The 23975-nt window shown below is 42.3% G+C and overlaps 1 protein-coding gene across 2 annotated transcripts in view; it reads left to right on the top strand.

The window, feature by feature from the left end:
* The first annotated feature begins 2797 nt into the window (after positions 1–2797).
* Positions 2798–23975, top strand: part of b4galt6 (UDP-Gal:betaGlcNAc beta 1,4- galactosyltransferase, polypeptide 6) — a 69645-nt gene continuing 48467 nt past the window's right edge. The window contains exon 1 of one of the 2 annotated variants that reach the window (XM_072569735.1): positions 2798–3450. In XM_072569735.1, coding sequence (XP_072425836.1) covers positions 3342–3450 — 109 coding nt within the window. In that variant the 5' untranslated portion in view covers positions 2798–3341. The remainder of the gene's footprint in view (positions 3451–23975) is intronic. The other variant, XM_072569734.1, reaches the window with a different exon arrangement.

Raw genomic sequence — 23975 nt, 5'->3', positions numbered from 1 at the left:
CTAACATCTTCAACATCTTATCTGGCTAAAACCAATTGTTACAGCTAACCTGAAAAAGTAACTTTTAAAAAAATGTTTTGTGATTTATCATGTGAAACTATCATGATCATTCTAACAGATGAGAGACTTAACAAACAATCAAGATAGTTTTCAATGTATAATTTCAGTTACATCACACTGTAAACGTTTGCTATAAATTCTGTGTCCTCCACAACCACCTGATGAAGGAGCGGCGCTAAGAAAGCTAGTGCTTCCAATTAAACCTGTTGGACTATGATTTGGAGATGCTGGTGTTGGACTGGGGTGTACAAAGTTAAAAATCACACAATACCAGGTTATAGTCCAACAGGTTTAATTGAAAGCACACTAGCTTTCGGAGCGACGCTCCTTCATCAGGTGGCAGTGGAGGGCTCAATCCTAACACACAGAATTTAAGCAAAACTTTATAGTGTGATGTGACTGAAATTATACATTGGAAAATTGATTGTCTGTTAAGTCTTTCACCTGTTAGAATACAGTGACAGTTTCACTTCTTTCATGTGTAAATCACAAAACCTTTTTAAAAAAAAGTTGCATTCTCAGGTTAGCTGTTAACAATGCTGATAGCTTGACAATATGTTGAAGGTGTTGGCCCCCTGCGTTCTCTGTCTATGCCATGATGTTTAGATTGATTCTAATCTAAAAAGTGGGATAATGAAGTTTTACATGAATGCATGCAGGTTTTGAGCAAAGTACAATGTAACCCTGAAAGTACAAATTCACCCCACAAAATATATGTGTGCATGTGGGTCTTTGTCTGTCTGTGTGTGTGTCTGTCTGGGTTGGGGGTTGTGAGTGTGAGAAAGTGTATGTGTGTGTATTGAGTGCAGAGGGTCTTAAGTCTGTGAGGGTGTGCATGTGTGAGTGTAGGAGTGTGTGTGGGTGTCTGTGCACGTCTGTGTGTATGTGTGTCCGTGTGTATAAGAGTGCCTGTGTGTGTGTGTGAGAGTGTGTGTGTAGGAGTATCTGTGTGTGTGTGTATAGTGCAATGGACAGTGTATAAGACAACTCCATACAACCCTGTCACAGTAGGCACTGGAAGACGTGTCAGAGTGTGGACATAGATACCACCATTACATGTGGGGACACCTCCCACCTTGTACATGGCAGGTAGTCATGTGACTCAACCAACGTTGTCTATCTTATACGTTGCAGGCAAGGATGCCCGGAGGCATGGTACATTGGGGAAACCGAGCAGAGGCTACGACAACGGATGAATGGGCACCGCACAACAATCAATAGACAGGAGTGTTCCCTCCTAGTTGGGGAACTCTTCAGTGGTCCAGGACATTCAACCTCGGACCTTCGGGTGACCATCCTCCAAGGTGGACTTCGGGACAGGCAGCAGAGGAAAGTGGCCAAGCAGAGGCTGATAGCTAAGTTCGGTACCCATAGGGAGGGCCTCAACCGGGACCTTGGGTTCAGGTGACCACCATTGCACAATACACACACACACACAGGCACTCCTATACACAGACGCACGCACGCACAGACACCCACACACACACACATGCACCCTCTCACAGACTTAAGATCCTCTGCACTCACAACACACACACAATCACTTTCTCACACTCACAACCCCCAACCCAGACAGACAGACAGACACACACACACACACACATATATTTTGTGGGGTGAATTTGTACTTGCAGGGTTACATTGTACTTTGCTCAAAAACTGCATGCATTCATGTAGAACTCTGTTATCTCACTTTTTAAGATTAGAATCAATCTAAACATCACGGCATAGACAGAGAACACAGGGGGCTAACACCTTTGATCCACTCCACCCTCTCCTCCTTGACCTATCACCTTCATCCCCTCCCCCACTCACCCATTGTACTCTATGCTACTCTCTCCCCACCCCCACCCTCCTCTAGCTTATCTCTCCGCCCTTCAGACTCACTCCCTTTACTCCTGATGTAGGGCTTTTGCCCGAAATGTTGATTTTACTGCTCCTCGGATGCTGCCTGAACTGCTGTGCTCTTCCAGCACCACTAACCCAGAACCTCCAACATATTGTCAAGCTATCACCATTGTTAACAGCTAACCCGAGAATGCAACTTTTTAAAAAAGATTTTGTGATTTGAAAGAAGTGAAACTATAACGGTATTCTAACAGATGAAAGGCTTAACAGACAATCAATTCTTCAGTGTATAATTTCAGTTATATCACACTGCATATTTTTACTACATATTCTGTGTGTTAGGATTGAGCCCTCCACAATCACCTGGTGAAGGAGCGACGCTCCGAAATGCTAGTGTACTTCCAATTAAACCTGTTGGACGACAACCTGGTGTTGTGTGATTTTTAACTCAGTCCACCCCAGTGCAATGCCGCCAAATCACGACTGATGGGACTGCAGCAGCGCCTTTGGGTCCGAGCGTTTCCTCCACGGCCCCCCCTCCCCAGTCTTTACGTCACCACGCTCGGCCCACCCTCCGACCAGCGAGCCTGCGCGCGCCGCCCCATTCAAAACCCAACCGAAAACCAACGGCTTCCGACGTCAGCACGCGCCCGGCGACGAGGGTTGGGGAACGGAGGAGGGCGGGCTCGCGATTGCTCTGTGAGATCATTGGCTCATCCGATCGCCACGGCGACCAGCTTCCTCCGCCCCGCCTCCTTTGTCCTGCACCCCGCCCCCTCACTCTCTCGGTCTTTCCCTCCTCCCACCTCCTCCTCCTCCTCCTCCTCCTCCTCCCACCGCCGCCCCTCCCCCCCCCATCCCACCCACACTCCATCCATTCTCCCCATCCCCCACCATCTCCACTCCACCCTTTGAACACACAGAGACACAACACATTTAACCACACCACGACCACAGGAAAGGGCGGAAGAGGAAGTGTTTTTTTAAAACCTACCACCACCCCCAATCCCACAAAAAAAAATCCTCGATGGTTGTACATTGGAAAAGGGGTTGATTTTTTTTATAGGGGGGAAGGGTAGGGGGGGAATATCTCCAGTGAATCTCCCCCCCAACCCACCTCCTCCATTGCCTGACTGACTTGAGAGTAGAAGCAGGATGGAGATCCTGCTGTCTCTTGCAGACAGTTCGCATTTTCTGCATTTTTAACTCTTTCCCCCAGCCTGCCACTTTTTTATTTCACGGTGCATGTATTTATTTTGATGTAACAGAAATTCTACAAAAGAGCACCTTCCTACTTCCCCATCTTTTTTTTTTAAAAACCCAATTTGATTGTTTTGAGGGAATGGAGGGGTAAAGGAGGATTTATTTTTAGTTTATGCCTCTCGTCTTACTCCCCCCACCCCCCTCAACTGAAAACAAAAATAGTCATCAGGATGTTGAAGAGAGTCTTGCGGATTTCCAACCGGTCCTTCTTCGCCTTCATCTTCTTCTTCTCCCTGTCTTCATCATGCTTGTACTTTATCTATGTGGCACCTGGAATAGGTAAGAGATTGAGTTGAAATGTTTATGAGCTGAATGGGAAGCAGGTGTTAGCTGTCCTGTTTCCCCTCCATTATATTTGCTCTTTTTTCAAAACAAAAATCCATATTGAGTTATTTCTATTCTACAAGGCAATTGAGAGTGGAAGTTAACCCTGAAATTTTGCTGCATAAAACCCCGAAAGAACCGCGGATGTTGTAAATCATAAATTTTGCTGCATGCTTGTTATAATAATTACTAATAGTCGATTTTCACTGAACGTCCTCGGTTGCCGTTTTGTTGCCAGTTTCGTGTTACTCTGCAATTCCTCATGCTTGCAATCCCATATAGAGTACATGGTTGGTGTTGAAGGTTGCTAAATGTTGCGCTGTATTATAGGGGAAACACATGATTTTATTTGTATCCAGCTGCGACATGAAATTGTTTGCAGAAATTGTGGCGATTCTTAATGATTAAAGACCAAGACAAACTCACCTGTAAACAGCAATCAATCGACATGACAGTATTTGACTCTTTGTTGCATTACCTTTTTTTTTCGGTATTGTTATTAATCTGTCGGGAGAATTGTCAAATGCTGAGCATGTATTTTGATTATACATGACCAGTTTTTATGTGTAGGTAAGTTTATTTTAAGTTCTAGTAGCTTTGCTATGTTATCACTGCAGGTTTTGTGCTTCACTGAGTATTAAAATTTTACAAAATTCTTCTTCATAATGACTAGCACTGCTTCCAATTGGCATTGCAAGTGAGCCTGATGTATTCCAAAATGGCACTTTTGATTTATGCTCATACTGCAGTATATACACCTTTTTGTGTATCTAGAATCATAGAACAGTTACATCACAGAAGGAAGCCATTTGGCCCGTTGTAAACTGTATTAACACTCTGCAAGTGCAACTCAGTTAGTTCCACATCTTCACAGCTACCCATGATTTTCTCTCCATAACCCTGCAATTCTTTTCCATTTCTGTAATTGTCTAATTCCCCTTTGAAAGCCACAATTAAATCTGCCTTTGGCAGATACCTTGCTTCTGTCATGGTCACCGCAACTCTTTCCTGTCATTCAGCTTATTTGTATTTGTGTTCTACTGTCACATTTATTCCAAGTCTACCTCTGTTCATAAGTCTGTGTGGCATTGTATCAAGTGCCTTTTGGGTGTCCACATGCAAACAGGATTATACTCAAACTTTGTTAGATCACTTAAAAAAAATAAACTGAAGCAAATTTATTTCAGCATGATTTGCCTTTAACAGGTCTGTGCTGGTTTTCTTTAATTAGTATGCTTTGTTCAAGTGTATTAATCTAGGATCATATTATCACTTCTCAAAAGCTTTCCAGTGAATATGGTTAAAGTGACTAGCCTTTAAATGCAGGGCTTATTGGTAGCCCCTTCCTTTTTCATGGGCTGTGTTGCTGACATGGCTGATCTGTGTTGCTCATCCTTAGCTACGCTTGAGAAGGTGGTGGTGAACTGCCTCCTTGAACCACTGCAGTACATTTGGTGTGTAATGTTAGAATACTGTTAGAAATCAAGTTCCAAGATTTTGACCCTTTGTTACTAAAAGAGCAGCAATATATTTCCAAGTTAGGATAGTGAGTAGTTTGGAGGGGAACTTGCAAGTGGTGTTGTTCCCATGTATTTGCTGTACTTGATCATCTGTATCATAGAGATAATGGATTTGGAAGGTAGCTAGTGTTTCTGCAGTTGCCGCGCTTAATTTTCTCTGAATCCCTAAATGCATAGGATTTGGTATTGGTGATTTGCGTCTCCATCCCACATGACTTCTTTATACACACTCTCTAACAGAAAAGGTTGAGCGTGGTGTTGTCTGGTTTTGAGGGTATTAACTAACTATGAGGAGAAATTGGACAAACTTGGTTTGTTTTCATTTCAACATCGAAGGCTGAAGGGTGACCTCAGAGATTTCCAAATTGAGGTGCAAGGATAGAATGGATATTTGGAATCTTTTTCCCAGGGTAGTAATGTCAATTAGTAGTTAAAATACATTTAAGTTAAAAAGGGGAAGGTTTGAAGGAGATGGGAGGCAGGTTCTTTTACACTGAGTGGTAAGTGTCTGGAATGTACTGCCTAAGGAGGAGATAGAAGCAGATTCAATAGCAACATTTAAGAGGCATCTTAACATATACATGAATAGGCGGATACAGACCACATAGAGGCAAAAGGTTCTTAAATTTAGAAATGTGTCCTGTGTCAACACACATTTGGTGGGCTGAACGGTTTGTTCCTGTGCTATCTGTTCTTTGTTGTAACTTGTCTGTGGGACTGGGAGTAATCCAGAGGTAATACTTGCCGATTCCATTATGAATGCACTAAACTTTGCCTGAAAATGTCATTTCCACACTCTCCTTCCTGTACGGTTGATACTGTTATGGACTATGACTGCTGGTTTTTTTACTTGTAAACTGCTCAGCCCTTAACTTTGGTTCTACAGAGGCAATCATCAAGTGGAAATTGACCAACTTATTGCTATGACAGAAATGAGGTACTATTGTGGTAATGTGTTTACAGCTTAGAGGAGACTGTGCAAATTTGGGGTCTGGCGTTCCCACTTTATAAAGTAGGACTGACTTGCACTTCAATAACAGAATAATTTTTTTCTTCAATTAATTTGTTTCTATACGTTTTAATATTTTTGAATATGTTAATATAGTCTTGCCATTTTCCAAACACCTTATCTCATTCTAATGCACTACTAAACTGTACTGCAGAAACAAGTGGTCTGCATCATAGTCATCTCAAGAATATGCATTTTCACTAAGAGTGACTAATTTGGATGAGTAACTTGTGTGATTTGTCCAATAGTTTTAAATGTTTTAAAAATTATTCACTTTATTGAGAAAAGAAAATGATCTGAGGCTTCTTTTTTATACAGTTCAGGTCTGATGACTAGGCTGGAGTATGGACCTTGAGTAGGCAACTGTACTTAAAACTTTGACTTACTATGGAGTTTCAAAGTGCAAAGATAAATAGAGGTGAAACACACCTTCATGACTTTTAACTGGGATTCAGTGATGGCACTCAATATTTGAGTCAGAATATTATGACTTTAAATCTAGACAGACAATCAATACCATACTAAGAGAATACAGTATTGTCAGAGAAATCATATTTCGGATGAGCCATTGTACACAGTGTGCTTTTTCAGATCAGAACGAAAATCCCACGGTCCTTTTCAAAAGAGTAAGTGAATTTTTTTTCCCTACACCTAGACTCACATTTATGCCTCAACTGTCATTATTAAACACAGATCATGTGGTCATGATCTGTTTGGGGTATCTTGCTGTACGTAAAATGGCTGTTGTTTTCCTACATTATGACAGTGACTACACTTCAAAAGTAAACCACTGGCGGTAAAATGCTTTTGGATGTCCTGAGATTATCAAAGGAAGGTATGGGTACAATGTGGAGGAATTTGCAAGGTGGTTGCCAGAAATGTGATGGTTTCGGATGTCGAGGAACTTTGTACCTTTGTTCTTCATGGGAACAAAAATTGTTCAGGATGACCAAGACGTATCTTTAAAATTATGAATGTTTTTGATGTAGTGGATACAAGGAATATTTCTACTTGTTTGTCAGACCATACTGGAGACATCAATGTAAGATATTCAACAAGAAATCCAGTTGAAATTTAGGAGCTACTTACAACAAAGAATAATGGTAATATGGGACTTACTATGACAGAACATGGTTGAATGTATTTACGGGCAAGCTAGATGAGAATGAGAGAGAGAGATGAGAAAATGAGGTTATGATAATGTTTTTAGACAGGAAAAAATGGGAAGGTTTTAAGTGGAGCTGAGCAGGTTGGACTGAATGGACTGTTCCTGTACAGGATATTTTATGAAATAAATGCAGATTCATTCTTTTCATTTTAGCTGCTGCAACAAACAATATGGAGAAAAAATCCTTGATCATGCCAGTTTCCAAAAGTTTGAAGTATTAGAAATGATAATCAATAATTTATTTTCTTTTGAAAGAGGCCATTAACTGCTGCTGCAGCAGAACCTCTTAAAGCTCAGTTGAGATGGTAAAATTTTTATGGATATGTTTCTGACTGTTCACAATTTAAGCAACCTATGAATTTCCATGTATTTATTCCATAGTTATCCATGCATTTTGCATATCTAAGCCATTGCCATTCCAATTGCTCGTCGGGTTGAAATGTTAATATTTTGGGATGACTCCTAATTTGGATGTGTGGAAGGATCTTGTCTGAAGTGTTATCCCATCTTCTATTTTAAATGCTGCCTGAGTCATTGTGTTGGTCCAGCATTATCTAAATTTATTTTGGATTACATGCCTCTGTTATGCTTTTGGTTAAACTCTGGTATGGTTGTCTAACTTAAAAACAGCTCAGTAACTTGAATCTCATGTTCTTATAACTGCCACATTGTATATCAATGTTCTATTGAACTTGAATGTATCTAAGATTCCAATGTTTCAAATATACTGCCTTAACAAGACCTATATTGCTGCGGGTGTCCCAATGCCTTCATGATTCTTTTTGATGATAACTCTTGATCTAGATACATTTTGTTAAATTTGTTTCTTTGGCATTTACCAATGGAGGCTCAAAGCCTAAACACGTTTTCACTTTTTTGAAGCTGATTCTCTTAATTCTAACTTGCTGAATGGCCTATTCATTTTGAGAACATTGCTTTAACAGTTCTTGGATTCTTTAAATCATGCATAATCTTGAAAATATAAGTTCTGTGATGTTCAGTGCGTATTTTAATCATTGAAATGAGTAAACGTGCATGTAAACCCAGCTTGCCTCTGAAGTTTGGGGGAACATTGATTTTTCTTTTCTCTGTTCTGTAAAATTTAAACCAGCTGATATTATTTTGAAAGGCATGAACAAAACCCCAACTTCCCTGTTGTTTTGTCATAAACAACAACCTTCAAACTCTCGCTTCTAGATTTTGTCATATAATGTTTTATATCAAATGCAAGGGACTCATAGGTTTCTTTCTTTCTGAAACCTTTGCAATCTACTTACCAGCTATTAAGGGGAGGTAGTGGTAATGTACTGGGACCTGGGCTAATATCCCACTATGGTGGATGGTGAAACTTGATTTTGACAAAAAATCCGGAATTAAAAGCTACCATAATTTCTAATCGCTAATGTCCTTCATGGAAGAAAAAGTGTCTGTCTTACCTGACCTGACCTGTATGTGACCCCATGCCCTTAGCAATGTAGTCAGCTCTTAACTGCACTCTGAAATGGCCTAACAAGTCCCTTAGTTTTAGCACTCCAGTACAGAGTCAAAGGACTGAAACTAGATAAGTCACCCAAGCACTGGAAATGACAGTAGTGACACAGACCCTGCAAAGACCTTCCTACCTCAGGTCTTGTGCTATGTTTGGGAGAGCTGTCCCGCAAACTGATTGGGCTGTTGCTCAACATTGTCTGAAATATATGATTTGGTAGGTATGACTATAACACCACCGTTACTATCTTCAATAATGTCCAGACTCACCAGATGCCAGCAATTTTTTGCCCTGGGTGTTCTCAAAATTGTCTTTGATTCTCATTAAGTCTAATGATATCAGGCTGTGGGTAAGGAAGACTCATATTGATTATCACTTGCTGTTTCCCCTTGGTTGATGAATCAGTACACTTCTACATTGAAGATAGAGATGCTGAAGGTGGAAAGGGTGCAGTATGTACTCTGGGTAGGGATTTCAAAGTCTATCAGCAAGAGTAGCTCAGTATCACCACTAGTGACTGAGCCAGTCAAGTCCTAAAATAAATTATTGCTAGACTGGAGCTACAGTAGGTGGTGAGGGAACCATTAAGAGACAAAAATCTACTTGACTGTATGATCCCCAATCTCTATCACAGATGTATCCATCTGAGGCTGCATTGATAGGAGTGACCACCTCTTTCTAGAAATGTAATCCTGCCTTCACATTGAGATTTGTGGTACTGCCAAAAGGAGCAGACTGTGAACAGATCTGTCATCCAGTCATCAGCAGAGTTGTATTTAGCCACAATCTGCAACCTTGTGGGCCTGTTATTTCCCTCACTCTAATGTCAAACCAGGAAATCAACCCTGGTTCACTGAAGAGTGAAGGAGGTTATGTCAGGACAGACCAGACATACAGGTATCCCCGCTTTTCAAACATTCACTTTATGCAACTTCATTTTTACGAAAGACCTTCATTAGTACCTGCTTTTGTGCATCTGAAGATGATTTTTGCTTTTATGAAAAATGGCGATACTCTTTCCCATTTAAATAATGCATCTTCGCTTTATGCCATTTCCAGCTTCTGAAAGGTTTCCTGGGATCACTCTAGTTTCGGATAGTGGGGGCTACCTAGTGAAGGTACACACACTTGCATGACAAAAACAAATACAACATGCAATAGACAGGATTAAGCATTCTCGCAACCAATGGATCAGATCTAAACTCTTCAGTCCTGCTACATTCAGTCATGAATGATGGTGGGCAATTAACCAATCCCCAGCACTGGATGCTACTCCGATATCCCCAATTTCTACAATGAGCGAATGCAGTACATCAGTACAAAAGAAAAGGCTGAGGTAATTGCATCCATCTGCAAAGCATTTTGAGTGGATGATGCATTTTGCCTCTTTCTGTGATTCCCAGCATCACTGTCGACTTTAGCCAACATGATTTACTCGAGACAGCTGAAATCACTGGTTACTACAAACATTCCTGACAACATTCCATCATTATTAGCAAAGACTTGTTCTCCATAACTAGCTGCATCCTTAGCCAATCTATTCCAGAAAAGCTGCAACACAAGCATTTATATAATGATGTACAAATTTGCCCAGGTATGTACTGTCTACAAAAATCAAGATGAACTTGGCCAGTCACCAATAAAGCGGTCTAGTCTTTATCATTAGTAAAGTGATGAAAAAGATCATTGATATTCCTATCAAGCAGCACTTACAAACGAATGATCTGATCAGTGATGCTCAGTTGTGAACACCAAGGTTATTTAGCTCATTGACCTCCATATAGCATGGGTTTACATGTGGATTAATGAACTGAGACAACAACTGATTGCCCAGACAGTGTGGTATCAAAGAGTCCTAGCAAAACTGGAGTCAATGGGAATTGCTGGTTGAAGTTATTCCAAGCACAAAAAAAGTAGTTGTGATTGTTGGAGGTCAGTCATCTCATGGACATGCCTGGAGAAGTTCCTGATGGTAGTGTCCTAATCACAAACATCTTCAACTGCTTCATCAGTACTTTCCTCCATCAGGTGAGAACTAGGATGTTCACTGATGATTGCACAATGTTCAGCACCATTTTTGACACTTCATACTTGTTTGATAGCCAGGCAATGACCAATTTCCAAAGAAGGATGTAACCATCAACTCTCAACATTTATTGGCATTATCTCTGAATACTCCACTATGAACACCTTGGGTTACAAAATAAATAGAAGTAAGTTAGTGAGGTTTCTTTTTGACAGTACATTCAAAACCTGCAACCTCTTCTATCTTAAAAGGCAAGGGCACCTACAAGTTCTCATCCTCCAAATCTCCAACCATCCTGACTTGGAGCAATATTATGTCCCTTTGCTATATCGAGTCAAAATTCTGAAATTCTTTTCCTACCAGCAGCATTGTTGGTGTTCCCACACTTCAAAAGCTACAGCAATTGAAGGAGGCAGATTACTGCATCATTAGGGATAGACAATAAACACTGGCATATCCAGCAATACTCTTACTCCACAAATGGATCACTTTCTAAAAAGCGCTGCGCTTTTCATGTGTTCAGTTATTTGTGGTTCCGAGTTCCCCTCTGTTTTTGGCTGCCTGACCAATCCTGTATTTGAGCCCTTACCAAACGTTGTATTTATCCCCACCATGGCCACCTCCAGATACCTAATTCTGTTCCATTGTCAGTGGCTTAACCATCAATGTTTGGCTCCGTGTTCACTGACTATTGCTTTTATCAAGTTCACTACTTGCCTCTTCAGCTTTTTACTCCTACTTTATTCCAACTTATGGTTTCTCTTTCAAGTTTCTAAAGTGTGTTATTGGTACTCAACCTCTTTTGCATCTTCCCTATTGTTGGCTGTTTCAGTATTTTCCATCTATGCTATCACAATAGTTCCAAGTTACTGTAATCATGGTCACCAGTAATGCTGTGTAATTGGATACTACGTGCCCCACTTACTTTGTGTCTGTCTGTGTTGGTTGGGGGAGTGGGTGGCAGTGAAGAGTATATTTGTTTAATACAGTATTTCAGATGCAAGTTTAACTGATCCATCAACCCTGGATTGGAGGAAACGAGGTAGAGTCCACTCTTTTTTGCTTTCTTGCTTCCCTTTAATTTTCCTATTTTTCAAATGACTATTTAATTCAATTTATAAGAGAATGTATGGACACTTCACTTTGTTGAAATAATTTGAAAATCTACTCATCTCAGTATCATCTTTCTAACATTTGATTATTTCTAGCCTTTGATCTATGTCCTTTCATCACTGTTTCAAGTGCCCAGCAGAGAAATTCTGTTGTTATCATAACAGGGTTTAGAAACCCACAGGGAAAATCCTAACCACTGTCTGTTTCCATTATGCAGTGTATTGCCTTGTGTTGAAGAGCTGAAATCTGACTCTGAATCAGAGAGGAAGATGGTGACTTGGACACTTAGCTAGGAGGCAGTCACATCCCTCAAGTGAAGTATTTTAGATGTGATCCATAGATGAGGACATATTCTAAGTGAGGAGATCCAAATATAGCAATGAAGGAGCCTTGGCAAATGCCAAACTGCATTAGTTTTTGTGGATGAGTCATAGAGTCATAGATATGTATAGCATGGAAACAAACGCTTCAGTCCATCTTGTCCATGCCAACTAGATATCCCAACCCAATCTAGTCCCACCTGCCAGCACCTGGTCCATATCCCTCCAAACCCTTCCTATTCATATACCCATCCAGATGCCTTTTAAATGTTGCAATTGTACAAGCCTCCACCACTTCCTCTGGCAGCTCATTCCATATACGTACCACCCTCTGTGTGAAAAAGTTGCCCCTTAGGTCTCTTTTATATCTTTCCCCTCTCACCCTAAACCTATGGCCTCTAGTTCTGGACATCCCCACCCAGGGAAAAGACTTTGTCTATTTATCCTATCCATGCCCCTCCTGCTTTTATAAACCTCTATAAGGTCATCCCTCAGCCTCCGACGCTCCAGGGAAAACAGCGCTAGCCTATTCAACATCTCCCTGTAGCTCAAATCCTCCAACCCTGGCAACATCCTTGTAAATATTTTCTGAACCCTTTCAAGTTTCACAACATCTTTCCGATAGGAAGGAGACCAGAATTGCACGCAATATTCCAACAGTGGCCTCACCAATGTCCTGTACAGCTGCAACATGACCTCCCAACTCCTGTACTCTATACTTTGATCAATAAAAGAAAGCATACCAAACAGCACCTTCACTATCCTATCTACCTGTGACTCCACTTTCAAGAAGCAATGAACTTGCACTCTAAGATCTTTGTTCAGCAACACTCCCGAGGGCCTTCCCTAGAACCCTTGTATAAGTCCTGCTAAGATTTGCTTTCCCAAAATGCATCACCTCACATTTATCTAAATTAAACTCCATCTGCCACTTCTCAGCCCATTGGCCCATCTGATCAAGATCCTGTTGTAATTTGAGATAAACTTCTTCGCTGTCTACTACACATCCAATTTGGTATCATCTGCTAACTTACTTACTATACCTCTTATGCTCTCATCCATATCATTTATATAAATTATGAAAAGTAGAGGTTCCAGCACCAATCCTCATGGCACTCCACTGATCATAGGCCTCCAGTCTGAAAAACAACCCTCCACCACCACCACCACCACCCTCTGTCTTCTGCCTTTATATCCAAATGACTAGTTCTCCCTATATTCCATGAGATCTGACTTTGATAACCAGTCTCCCATGAGGAACCTTGTCAATTGCCTTACTGAAGTCCGTATAGATCACATCCACCATCCTGCCCTCATCAATCCTCTTTGCTACCTCTTCAAAAAACTCAATCAAGTTTGTGAGACATGATTTCCCATGCACAAAGCCATGTTGACTATCCCTAATCAGTCCTTGCCTTTCCAAATACTTGTACATCCTGTCCCTCAGGATTCCCTCCAATAATTTGCCCACCATCAACGTCAGGCTCACTGGTCTGTAGTTCCCTGGCTTGTCCTTACCACCTTACTGAAAGAGTGGTACCACGTTAGCCAACCTCCAGTCTTCTGGCACCTCGCCTGTGACTATCGATGATACAAGTATCTAGCAAGTGGCTCAGCAATCATTTCCCTAGCTTTTTACAGAGTTCTTGGGTTGACCTGATCAGGTCCTGGGGATTTATCCACTTTTATGCGTTTCAAAGGTTAAAAGTCAGACAATACCAGGTTATAGTCAACAGATTAATTTGAAGTCACCAAGCTTTTGGAGCATTGGCCCTTCAAGTAAAATGAGAGAAAAGTTTATAGGCAGAGAGATTAAAGATCAGACAAATGGTATGAGTGGAGTATCGGTTGGCCGAATAATAGGTCTCTGCAGGTGTTCAAGTGTGTCAGATAGTTTGAATAAAGTGTCAACAGCTGAATAACAAGCAAAAGGTTGACCTATAATTTGATTTCATGAGGCAGAGAAATAACTAACAAAATATTAAAAAGATGGTGTGCTGGAGACAAGCCAAATGACTGGAATAATATAATAGGTATAAGAGTCTCATGCCAAGGGTCTAAACAAAGTTACAAGTAGTCCAAAACTATACAAAATAATTATGGTAAAGAGCACACAACAATTTGTCAAGGCGATGGTGTCAAAACAGGACAGTAAGGAAGATTTTACAGATACAAAACAGTGTGGTGGTGTCACGTAACCTAAGATCACAGTTGAGGATGCCTTCATGAGTACGGTACTTAGCTATCAGTTTCTGCTCAGCGATTCTGCATTATTGTGTATCTCGGAGGCTGACTTGGTGGATGCTTACCTGAAGATCGGAGGCTGAATGTCCTTGACCATTGAACTGTTCCCCAACTGGGAGGGAACATTTCTGTCTGGTGATTGTTGCATGGTCTGACACATTCTGACACTCGCTGTTGGTCTCCTGTAGAGACCTATTATTCAGCCTGTAGGCAATCTACTTGTGTGATCTCTTGATCTCTCTGCCTATAAATTCTGTGCCTGTGTGCTGCTTCTCTCACTTCACCTGATGAAGAGGCAACACTCCAAAAACTTGCGATTTCAAATAAACCTGTTGTCATCTGACTTCTGATCCTGTCTCCCCCAGTCTAACACCGGCACCTCCACTTTTGTGGATGAGAGCAAGGGATGTAGTGACAATGAGCAAACTAACCACAGCACCAAGGTACTGAGAGTTCTGTTTGGAGGGGTTGCCGAGGGCGCAAAAGGGAAATTATAAGGGGGAATATTATTAGGAGTATAAATGCTGCCCTGTGCAGCTGGGGATATAAATCCAAAGGGTGTGAAAGTGCCCTTTAGGTTAGAGAGGAACTTGGAGTATGAGGGAAACAATCCTGTTATTGTGATCAATGTCCATCCCAATGATAATTTAGGTAAGGCTTAGAAAGTGTGTCCGCAAGTTTTGAGAAGATTTATAGCTCAGGTTGAGGTTCTGGGTGTAGGTTTGCTTGCTGAGCTGGAAGACATTTTCAGACATTTCGTCATCATACTAGGTAACATCTTCAGTGAGCCTCTGGACAAAGCACTGCTCGTGTTTCCTGCTTTCTGTTTATATGTTTGTTTGGGTTTCCTTGGGTTGGTGACATAATTCCCTGTGGTGATGTCATTTCTAGGGGGTGGTAAATGGGGTCCAAGTCAATGTGTTTGTTGATAGAGTTCCCTTGGAATGCCATGCTTCTCGGAATTCTCGTGCATACCTCTGTTTGGCTTGTCCTAGGATGGATGTGTTGTCCCAGTCGAGGTGGTGTCCTTCCTTATCTGTATGTAAGGATAAGAGTGTGCCCGCTATGGGCGTGTAATAAGCTAAGGGCTAAATTGAAAGGCAAAAGATTAAAGGTAAGTCTTTTGAGCAGCTTGACATGAGGTAAATAAATCAGAGACTTGAATGTCTGACTCCAGATTGATGATAGACCCATGGTTTTCAATTCATAGGGTAACAACTAATCAGCTGTCCCTTGATTTGAGTTTGTTGTTCACTAAGGGATTTTTGTATGACTGAACAGACTATTTCTCAACCCAGAGATCTTTGGCCACATGGGGAAGGACTTTTTAAATTATTCTTTCATGCGATATGGATGTTGGCTAGGTTAGGATATATTGTTCAGTTCTAATTATTCGTGAGCAGACTTCTGCAGTCTATGTGGTTAAATGCACCCACATAGAAATTAGGAAGGGAGCTCCAGGACGTTCATCCAGTGACAGTAAAAGAACAGCAAATAATTTCCAAGTCAGGATATTTTGTGGGTTGGGGGGGAATCTTGCAGGCAATGGCATTCCTTTGTATCTGCTACCATTGTCTTTCTGAGAGGTGTGTAAGAAAGGTAATGTTGCAAGAACCTTGGTGAGATGCTGCAGCGCTTCTTGTAGAAGGCACACACTGATAAAGTGAGCATCAGTGTTGGGGGGAAGGTGGATGTGTTTGAGTTGATCCATTATTACCATATGTACCAAGATACAGTCAAAAGTATTTGTGTGCAAACTGGACAGATCATATCTTATGTAAATGTATCAGAGTAATAGAACAGAATGCAGAATACAATGTTACAGCAACAGAGAAGTTGTAGAGAAAGATCAATTCTAGTATACCAGAGGTCCATTGGTAAGTCTGGTAACAGTGGGGAAGAAGCTGTTGGTGCATGTTTTTAAACTTTTATATCTTCTGCCCAATGAAAGAGAATGGAAGAGAATATAACAGAGGTGAGAAGGGTCTTAGATTATTTAGGCTGCTTTCCTGAGGCAGTGGGAAGAATAGATGGAGTCAATTGAAGGAATGCTGGTCTGCGTGATGGACTGGGCTGCATCCACAACTCTCTATAATTTCTTGTGGTCTTGGGCAGAGTGGTTATAGAGAAATACAGCACAGAAACTGATCCTTCAGTCCGACTTGTCTAGACCAACCAGATATCTGAAATTAATCTCGTCCCATTTGCCAGCACTTGGCCCATATCCCTCTAACGGCACGGTGGCACAGTGGTTAGCACTGCTGCCTCACAGCAACAGAGACCTGGGTTCAATTCCCGCCTCAGGCAACTGACTGTGTGGAGTTTGCACATTCTCCCCGTGTCTGCGTGGGTTTCCTCCGGGTGCTCCGGTTTCCTCCCACAGTCCAAAGATGTGCAGGTCAGGTGAATTGGCCATGCTAAATTGCCCGTAGTGTTAGGTAAGGGGTAGATGTAGGGGTATGGGTGGGTTGCGCTTCGGCGGGGCGGTGTGGACTTGTTGGGCCGAAGGGCCTGTTTCCACACTGTAAGTAATCTAATCTAACCATTCCTTTTCAAGTACCTGTCCAAATGCCTTTTGCATGTTGTAATTGTATCAGGCTCCACTACTTCCTCTGGCAGCTCATTCCATATATGCATCATACTTTGCATGAAAATGTTGCCCCTTAGGTCCCTTTTAAATCTTTCCTCTCTCACTCTAAACCTATCCTATGTAGTTCTGGATTCCCCCCAACACCGGGAAAAATACCTTGCCTACTTACCCTATCCATGCACCTCATGAGAGCGGGCCTGGGGTGGGGGCTAGAGGTAGAGAGGAATAGATCGAGAGAGTGTGGGGGACAGAGGGAGGGAGAGTGTTAGAGGGGCAGACAGAGGTAGGGAGGAAGGGGGAGTGAGAGGGACAGGCAGTGAGGCAAGAAAGTGGAGAGAGAGGGGCTGATCGAGGGAGGCAGAGAATGTGGGACATAGAGGGACAGAGGAACAAATGGAAGGAGGGATAGTGGGACAGACTGAGGGAAGTGGGGAATAGAGAGGGATGGGAAGGGGGCAGGGGGTCAGACAGGGTAAGGGGGGTAGGCGAGGGATAGAGAGAGACAGAGGTAGGGAGAGAGAAAGGCAGACACCAGGAGAGGAAGAGAGAGGGTTCGACAATACAAGGGAGGGAGAGAGAAAGGGAGGGACAGACGGAGGGAGAGAGAAGAACAGACAAGGAATGAAGAGGGGAGGGAGAGAGATGGGGGGGGGGTGGGGGGGTGGGGAAGAGAGAGAGATGGGGACAGACACGGTGAGAGACAGACAGAATTCCAGAGGAGAAAAGGGGGATAGACAGACAGGAGAGAAAAATTGGTGGGAGAAAGAGAGAGACAGAGGGAGGATTCCACTCTAGTAACTGTTCAGACCTCTGCCCCCTCACTCTCGTGCTCAGACCAAATCTGCCCCAAGGGAGAGTGAGAGGGATAGAGAGACACAGGCAGACTGAGACTGAAAAACCCAGCGAGAGAGAACAACGGGATAGAGAGGCACAGGCATACAGAGACTGACCCCAGAGAGAGAACAAAATCTGGGGAGAGAGCGAGAGGCAGATATCTTTACCTCCCAGGGTAAGGAACAGTGCAGGACAGAGTCAGAAAGAGAGAAAAACAGGGATGGATAGAGGGGAGTAGAAAGACCTGAGAGAGAGATGGAAGGATAGACAAGGGAGAAAGAAACAGGGACACGGAGTCTGAAAGCTGGAGTGGGGAGAGAGAGGACAGACAGAGACAGAAACAGCCAGGGAGCGAGCCGGAGAGAGTAGAGACAAAGATCCCAGGCAGATAGGTAGCAAAGAAAGGCCAGGGGGAACAGATGGGGAGAGAGATTTTTTAAAAATCCCATGAGGATAGACAGAGAGAAGAGGGCGAAATCCCATTGAGAACAAGCAAAAGGGCAGAGAGAGAGGGGTAAGAAACGCTGAGAGAGAGAGTGCCTAGAGAGAGAACGGCTAAGGACAGAGAGAGGAGAAGAGACAGAAGGACAGAGAAATTGAGGGAGGGATGAGCAGACAGAGAAATACCATCGAGAGTGAGTGATGGGAAATGGGAATGTAAATAGAATGATCCTCCAGCAGGAACAGCAAGATCCCACAGGGCAGCAAGAGGGAGAGTAGAAGATGTGGGGAGAGGTGAATGGAGATGGTTGGATATTGGAAAGACTGAATGATGAAACAGTTCCTTTAAAAACCTGGGGAGAGGTTGAGAGTCAGGGGGAGAGATGCGAGGAGGTGAAGGCGGGGGGGAGACATGAAGGATATGGGGGAGATGGGATTTCTCAAAAGTTGTGAGAGGAACAGACAGCTGGGAATATGGAGGCAGAAAGAGAGGGGGAGGCAGTGAAAGCTGTGGGATCAGACTGTGCAACAGTCCCCTTGTAGTGCAAACCCCAGAGACTGCCCGAGCCCCTCAATTCTTTACCTGTGAATGTGTAATGAGCAAGGAGATGGGGTGATTTATTATAATACCCCCCCCACTCCCGATTGAGGATTCCTCATGGCAGAATGATTTATTTCTTTTTGTCACTGCATCATCCTGGGTTTCAGCTCCCGAATTAAATTTCCTCAGGGATGGGAGAGGGGAGAGAACGAGGCCGAAGTGAAATTGATGAAAAATAATTTTTTAAAAAAGCACCAAAAGAATAGCAAGATCCCACTGCTGGCCTGAATTTCCTCAATCTGGTACTTACCCCTAGCAGCACAACCTCTGATATTGAACCCAGAGAACAGAACAGAAAGGTGTCTAAATCTGCCTCAGGAGTATCCCAGTGTTTCTGTTTGATGGGAAGCGAGGAGAGAGATACTCATTCCAGAGGCTGGGATTCAACCCCCCACTCTCCTCGTCTCAGTTGTGTGTCTCCCCCATCTATGTCTAAGCTTCAGTCTCTCAGTTCCTCCCATCAGGAGGGAGTCAGAAATTGATCAAATCAAAGCCAAGATATTTTTAAATATATAAAAGAGAAAAAAAACAAGAACCCATCACTGCTTGACTTCCAAAAATCTCCCCGATTTATCAGCACTTCCCAGTTGTCATACTAAGCTGTGATGCATCTGGATAGGATGCTTTCTATGGTACATTTATGGAAATTGGTAAAAGTCATTGCAGACATGCCAGTTTTGTTGGCCTTCTGAGGAACTGGTTGCTGTGCTTTCTCGATTGTAACATCGACACAGATGGACTAGGACAGGTTGGTAATATTTCCTGCTAGGAACTCTAAGCTATTGACAATCTCCACTTCAACACCATTGATCCTGACAGGGGTGTGTCCTCCATTTTGCTCCTGAAGTCGATGACCAGCTTCACTTTGCTGACATTGAGGGGCAGATTGTCGTCTTAAGCTCTTTATCTCTTTGCTTCCCTGTGGCACCAAAAAGTGGGATACCTTGTGGTGTCAAGCTTCTTGAGTGAGGCTGCATGATTTGCAACGGAGACAGTTGACTTCCAACAACCACAATCACTTTGCTTTTGTACTAGGTATGCCTGTAACCAGTGAAGGGTTTCCCCCCAGTCCCCATTGTTCAGGCTCCTTGAGGCCATGTTTTCTCAGATGCAGCTTTGATGTCACCAGCAGTCGCTCTCCCCTCACCTTGTCATCCAGTTCTTTTGTCCCTATTTGAACAGTGGCTGTCATGATGTCAGGACCTGAATGGCCTTGGTGAAACTGAAACTTTGCATCCATGAGCAGATTATAGCTGAGCTAATGCTACCTGATAATGTCGTCAACAACATATTCCATAACTTTGCTTATTGAGATTCGAGTAATGGTGCACTGACGTTGGGTTGGACTTGCCCTGCTTTTCATGGACAGGACATAGCTGAGCAATTTTCTACCATATTGGGTAGATGTCAGTGGTGTAGTTGTACTGGAACAACATGGCTAGAGGCTAGTTCTCGAGCAGGAGTCTGTAGTACTATTGCTGGAATGTTGTCTGGGCACATAGTCTTTGCAGTACCCAGTGTTTTCAGACATTTCTTTCACCTTTGCCTTATCGTTGATTCAAAACCTGATGTAACTGATGAGCATGTGATTACTATTCTGAATGAAAATCTGCCAGCAGCCTCCATAGCCCTTTGTTCAGTTTGGGGACCTTTGCCTGCGTGATCTTAATAGGTTGGTGGTCAGATTTCAGTGATCTGTCATGCCACAATGGCTGAGGTGACCTTGCTACTACAGCCATCTTCTGTCTTTGCAGCCAATAAGATGCATGTTTGGGTAATGATAACCAGAATATATCAGGAAGTTGTAAAGCATGCAAACAGAACAGTATGTGAGGAAATAAGGCCAGAATAAGGAAAAATGCTAAAAAGGCAGAATTGAAGGTGTTTTATCTTGAATGTGTGCAGTGTTTGGCATGAGCTGTTTTGTAACACAAATAAGAGTAAGTTGGAATGATGTGATAGCTTTCCAAGTTGACCAACCTGTCCTAGTCCATCTGTGTCGATGTTACAATCGAGAAAGCACAGCAACCAGTTCCTCAGAAGGCCAACAAAACTGGCATGTCTGCAACAGGTTTATTTGAGATCACAAGCTTTCAGAGCCCTACCAGGCAGCTAGTAAGAGAGAATACCTGTTGGAGAGACATTATTTCAAGGTGATCAAGGCTAGAAACTGGACCTTCAAAGGAATTTGACTCTTTTAAAAGGAAATGAAAAAGGGAGAGGGTGGCTCTGGATGGTCAGCTCAGTCGAGGGGAAATTATCTAGTCTGACTCTTTTTTAATTAGTGCCAAACTCTGCCTTTATCCTAAATTGTATCCACTGCCCTCTTGAAGTAGAGTGCGAGTTTATAGGGACGCTAAAAATAGCTACACTTCAAGGCAAATTATAGATCAAGAAATAATGGGGACTCACAGAAAAGCATTGCAATAATTACGGATAATTTTGGACTTGAATTTGAATTGAGCTAGTCTTGACCATAGTGTATTCTGAACACTTTCTAAGAGCTATATGATGACAGACCAACCAGGGAACAGGCTATTTTGGATGCAACGTGCAAGCATTAACCATGTTGTAGTAAAGGATCATCTGGTGATCATAGCATTACTGAATTTCACTTTGTTTGAAACTGAGAAGTGTGGGAATGCTATTAGTGTCTTAAATATAGACCATCGCAAAGCAATGAAGACAAACGTTGTCAATGTGGACTGGAAAAAATGTTAAAAAGTAAAATGGTAGCAAACTCATATCAGGCATTAAGGAGGTATTTCATAACTCTCAACAAACCATATAGAGAAATAATGCATCGATTTGATAAACGTGTGGTTAACTAAGGATGCTAAACTCAGTAAGAAAATGAAAGGAGTTTTGTATGATACTGCTGAGATTAGTAGCCCAAAAAAAATTGGGAACGTTGCTGGTTTCTGTAAAGGGTGATTATTGAGGGAAAAACAGACAGTAAGAGTTTCTGTAAGTTCATATGAAATAGCTAAAGTAAAAGTTGGCCTTTTTAAAAGATGAGACTGGTAATTTAATATTGGGTAACAAGCAATTGACGGAGATTTAGAACAAGTATTCTACATTTATTTGCATTGTAAAAGGTACTAGTAGCATCCTAATAACAATAGATAAGGGAAGGAGGAACATAAAACAATCACAAGCACTGAAGTAAGCTTCGGGACTGAAAACTGATGAGTCACCTGGACTTGATGATCTGATCCATAGGTTATGAAAGAAGTGCCTGCAGAGATTTTAAATGCATTGTTGTCATATTCTAAAATTCTTGAGATTCTGGAAATATTCAATGCATTGCAAAATTACAAATGTTAAGAGAAATAGAAAGGAAGTTATTAGTCATTTAGGGGAAATTACTGGGTTTTATTCTTTATGGGTGGCAGGACATTCAGAAAATCAAAAAACAGTCCAGAGTAAATGTAGTTTTATGAAAAGAAAATTGTTTGACAAATATGTTATGATGTAATAAGTAAAAGTGAACGAAGGAAGGGACATCACAATCCGTTTTTTGTATTTGCATTTCCAAAACACATTTAACGAGGTATCATCCTCGAGGCCAAACCGCAAGGTAAGGGCTCATGTTACGAATAATATGTCAATGTGAATGGAAGACTACCTAGAAATTGAGTTTGGGATAAGTAGTTCATTTCCAAGTTGGAAATTGTAATTGGTAGGGGCCACATGGAACACTCACACCTCAACTATTTTCAATCGATATTAATGAGATGAAAGTAGAGTGTATCATTTGGCTGCAATAAAAGGATGGGAAAGCAAGTTGAGAAGGATGTAAGCTAAGTAATGGGCAAAAGTGCATTAGATGGACTTAGTGTGGGGTTATCCATTTGAGTAGGAGAAATAGAAAAACCAAATAAGTGATGGACGACTTCAAAGTTTGTGCAAAGATTTGTAGCTAGGGTGCTCGTTGTTGTGGTTCTGTTTGCTGAGCTGGGAATTTGTGTTGCAGACATTTCGTCCCCTGTCGAGGTGACATCCTCAGTGCTTGGGAGCCTCCTGTGAAGCACTTCTGTGATCTTTCCTCCGGCATTTGTAGTGGTTTGAATCTGCCGCTTCCGGTTGTCAGTTCCAGCTGTCTGTTGCAGTGGTCGGTATATTGGGTCCAGGTCGATGTGCTTATTGAATCTGTGGATGAGTGCCATGCCTCTAGGAATTCCCTGGCTGTTCGCTGTTTGACATGGCATGGCACTCATCCACAGATTCAATCAATAAGCACATTGACCTGGACCCAATATACCGACCACTGCAGCAGACAGGTGGAACTGACAACTGGAAGCGGCAGATTCAAACCACTACAAATGCCAGAGGAAACATCACAGAAGCGCTTCACAGGAGGCTCCCAAGCACTGAGGATGTCACCTAGACAGGGGACGAAAAGTCTGCAACACAAATTTCCAGCTCGGCGAACAGAACCACAACAATGGGCGACTTACAAAATACTGTGAGACAAAAGGATATGAGAGTCATATGCACTACAGAAAGTTGACATGTAGGTACAACAGAGTTAGGAAGGCAAATGTTCATAGTCATTGCAAAGGAGATTAAATATAAAGAAAGGAAACAGAAACAAAGTGCTTGACGAAACTCAGCAGGTCTGGCAGCATTTGTGTTAAAAGTTTAGATCAGAGTATTGCAGGAAAAGCACAGCAGGTCAGGCAGCATCCGAGGAGCAGGGCAATCGACATTTCGGGCAAAAGCTGATGAAGGGCTTTTGCCCGAAACATCGATTGTCCTGCTCCTCGGAAGCTGCCTGACCTGTGCTGTTCCAGCACCACTCTGATCTAAACTCTGGTTTCCAGCATCTGCAGTCCTCACTTTTGCCTTTGTGTCAAAAGACCCAGTTAATCTGAGTCCAGTATGATTCTTTGGAGTTCAACTGAACTTGGAACATTAACTGTGTTTGTCTCTCCACAAATGTTGCCAGACCTGCTGAGTTTCTATAGCACTTTGTATTTTTATTTCAAATTTCTAACGTCTGCAGTACTTAGCTTGTGTTAAAAATGTATGTTCTTGTTAGAAATGTAAAAGACATTGGTGAAACCACACCTAGAGTACTATGAACGATTGAGGTTTCTTCAGTTAAGGAGAGATATAACTG

This window comes from Chiloscyllium punctatum, chromosome 5, assembly GCF_047496795.1.
Source record: "Chiloscyllium punctatum isolate Juve2018m chromosome 5, sChiPun1.3, whole genome shotgun sequence".
Classification (NCBI taxonomy): Eukaryota; Metazoa; Chordata; class Chondrichthyes; order Orectolobiformes; family Hemiscylliidae; genus Chiloscyllium; species Chiloscyllium punctatum.
This window is presented reverse-complemented; position numbering and strand designations above follow the sequence as displayed.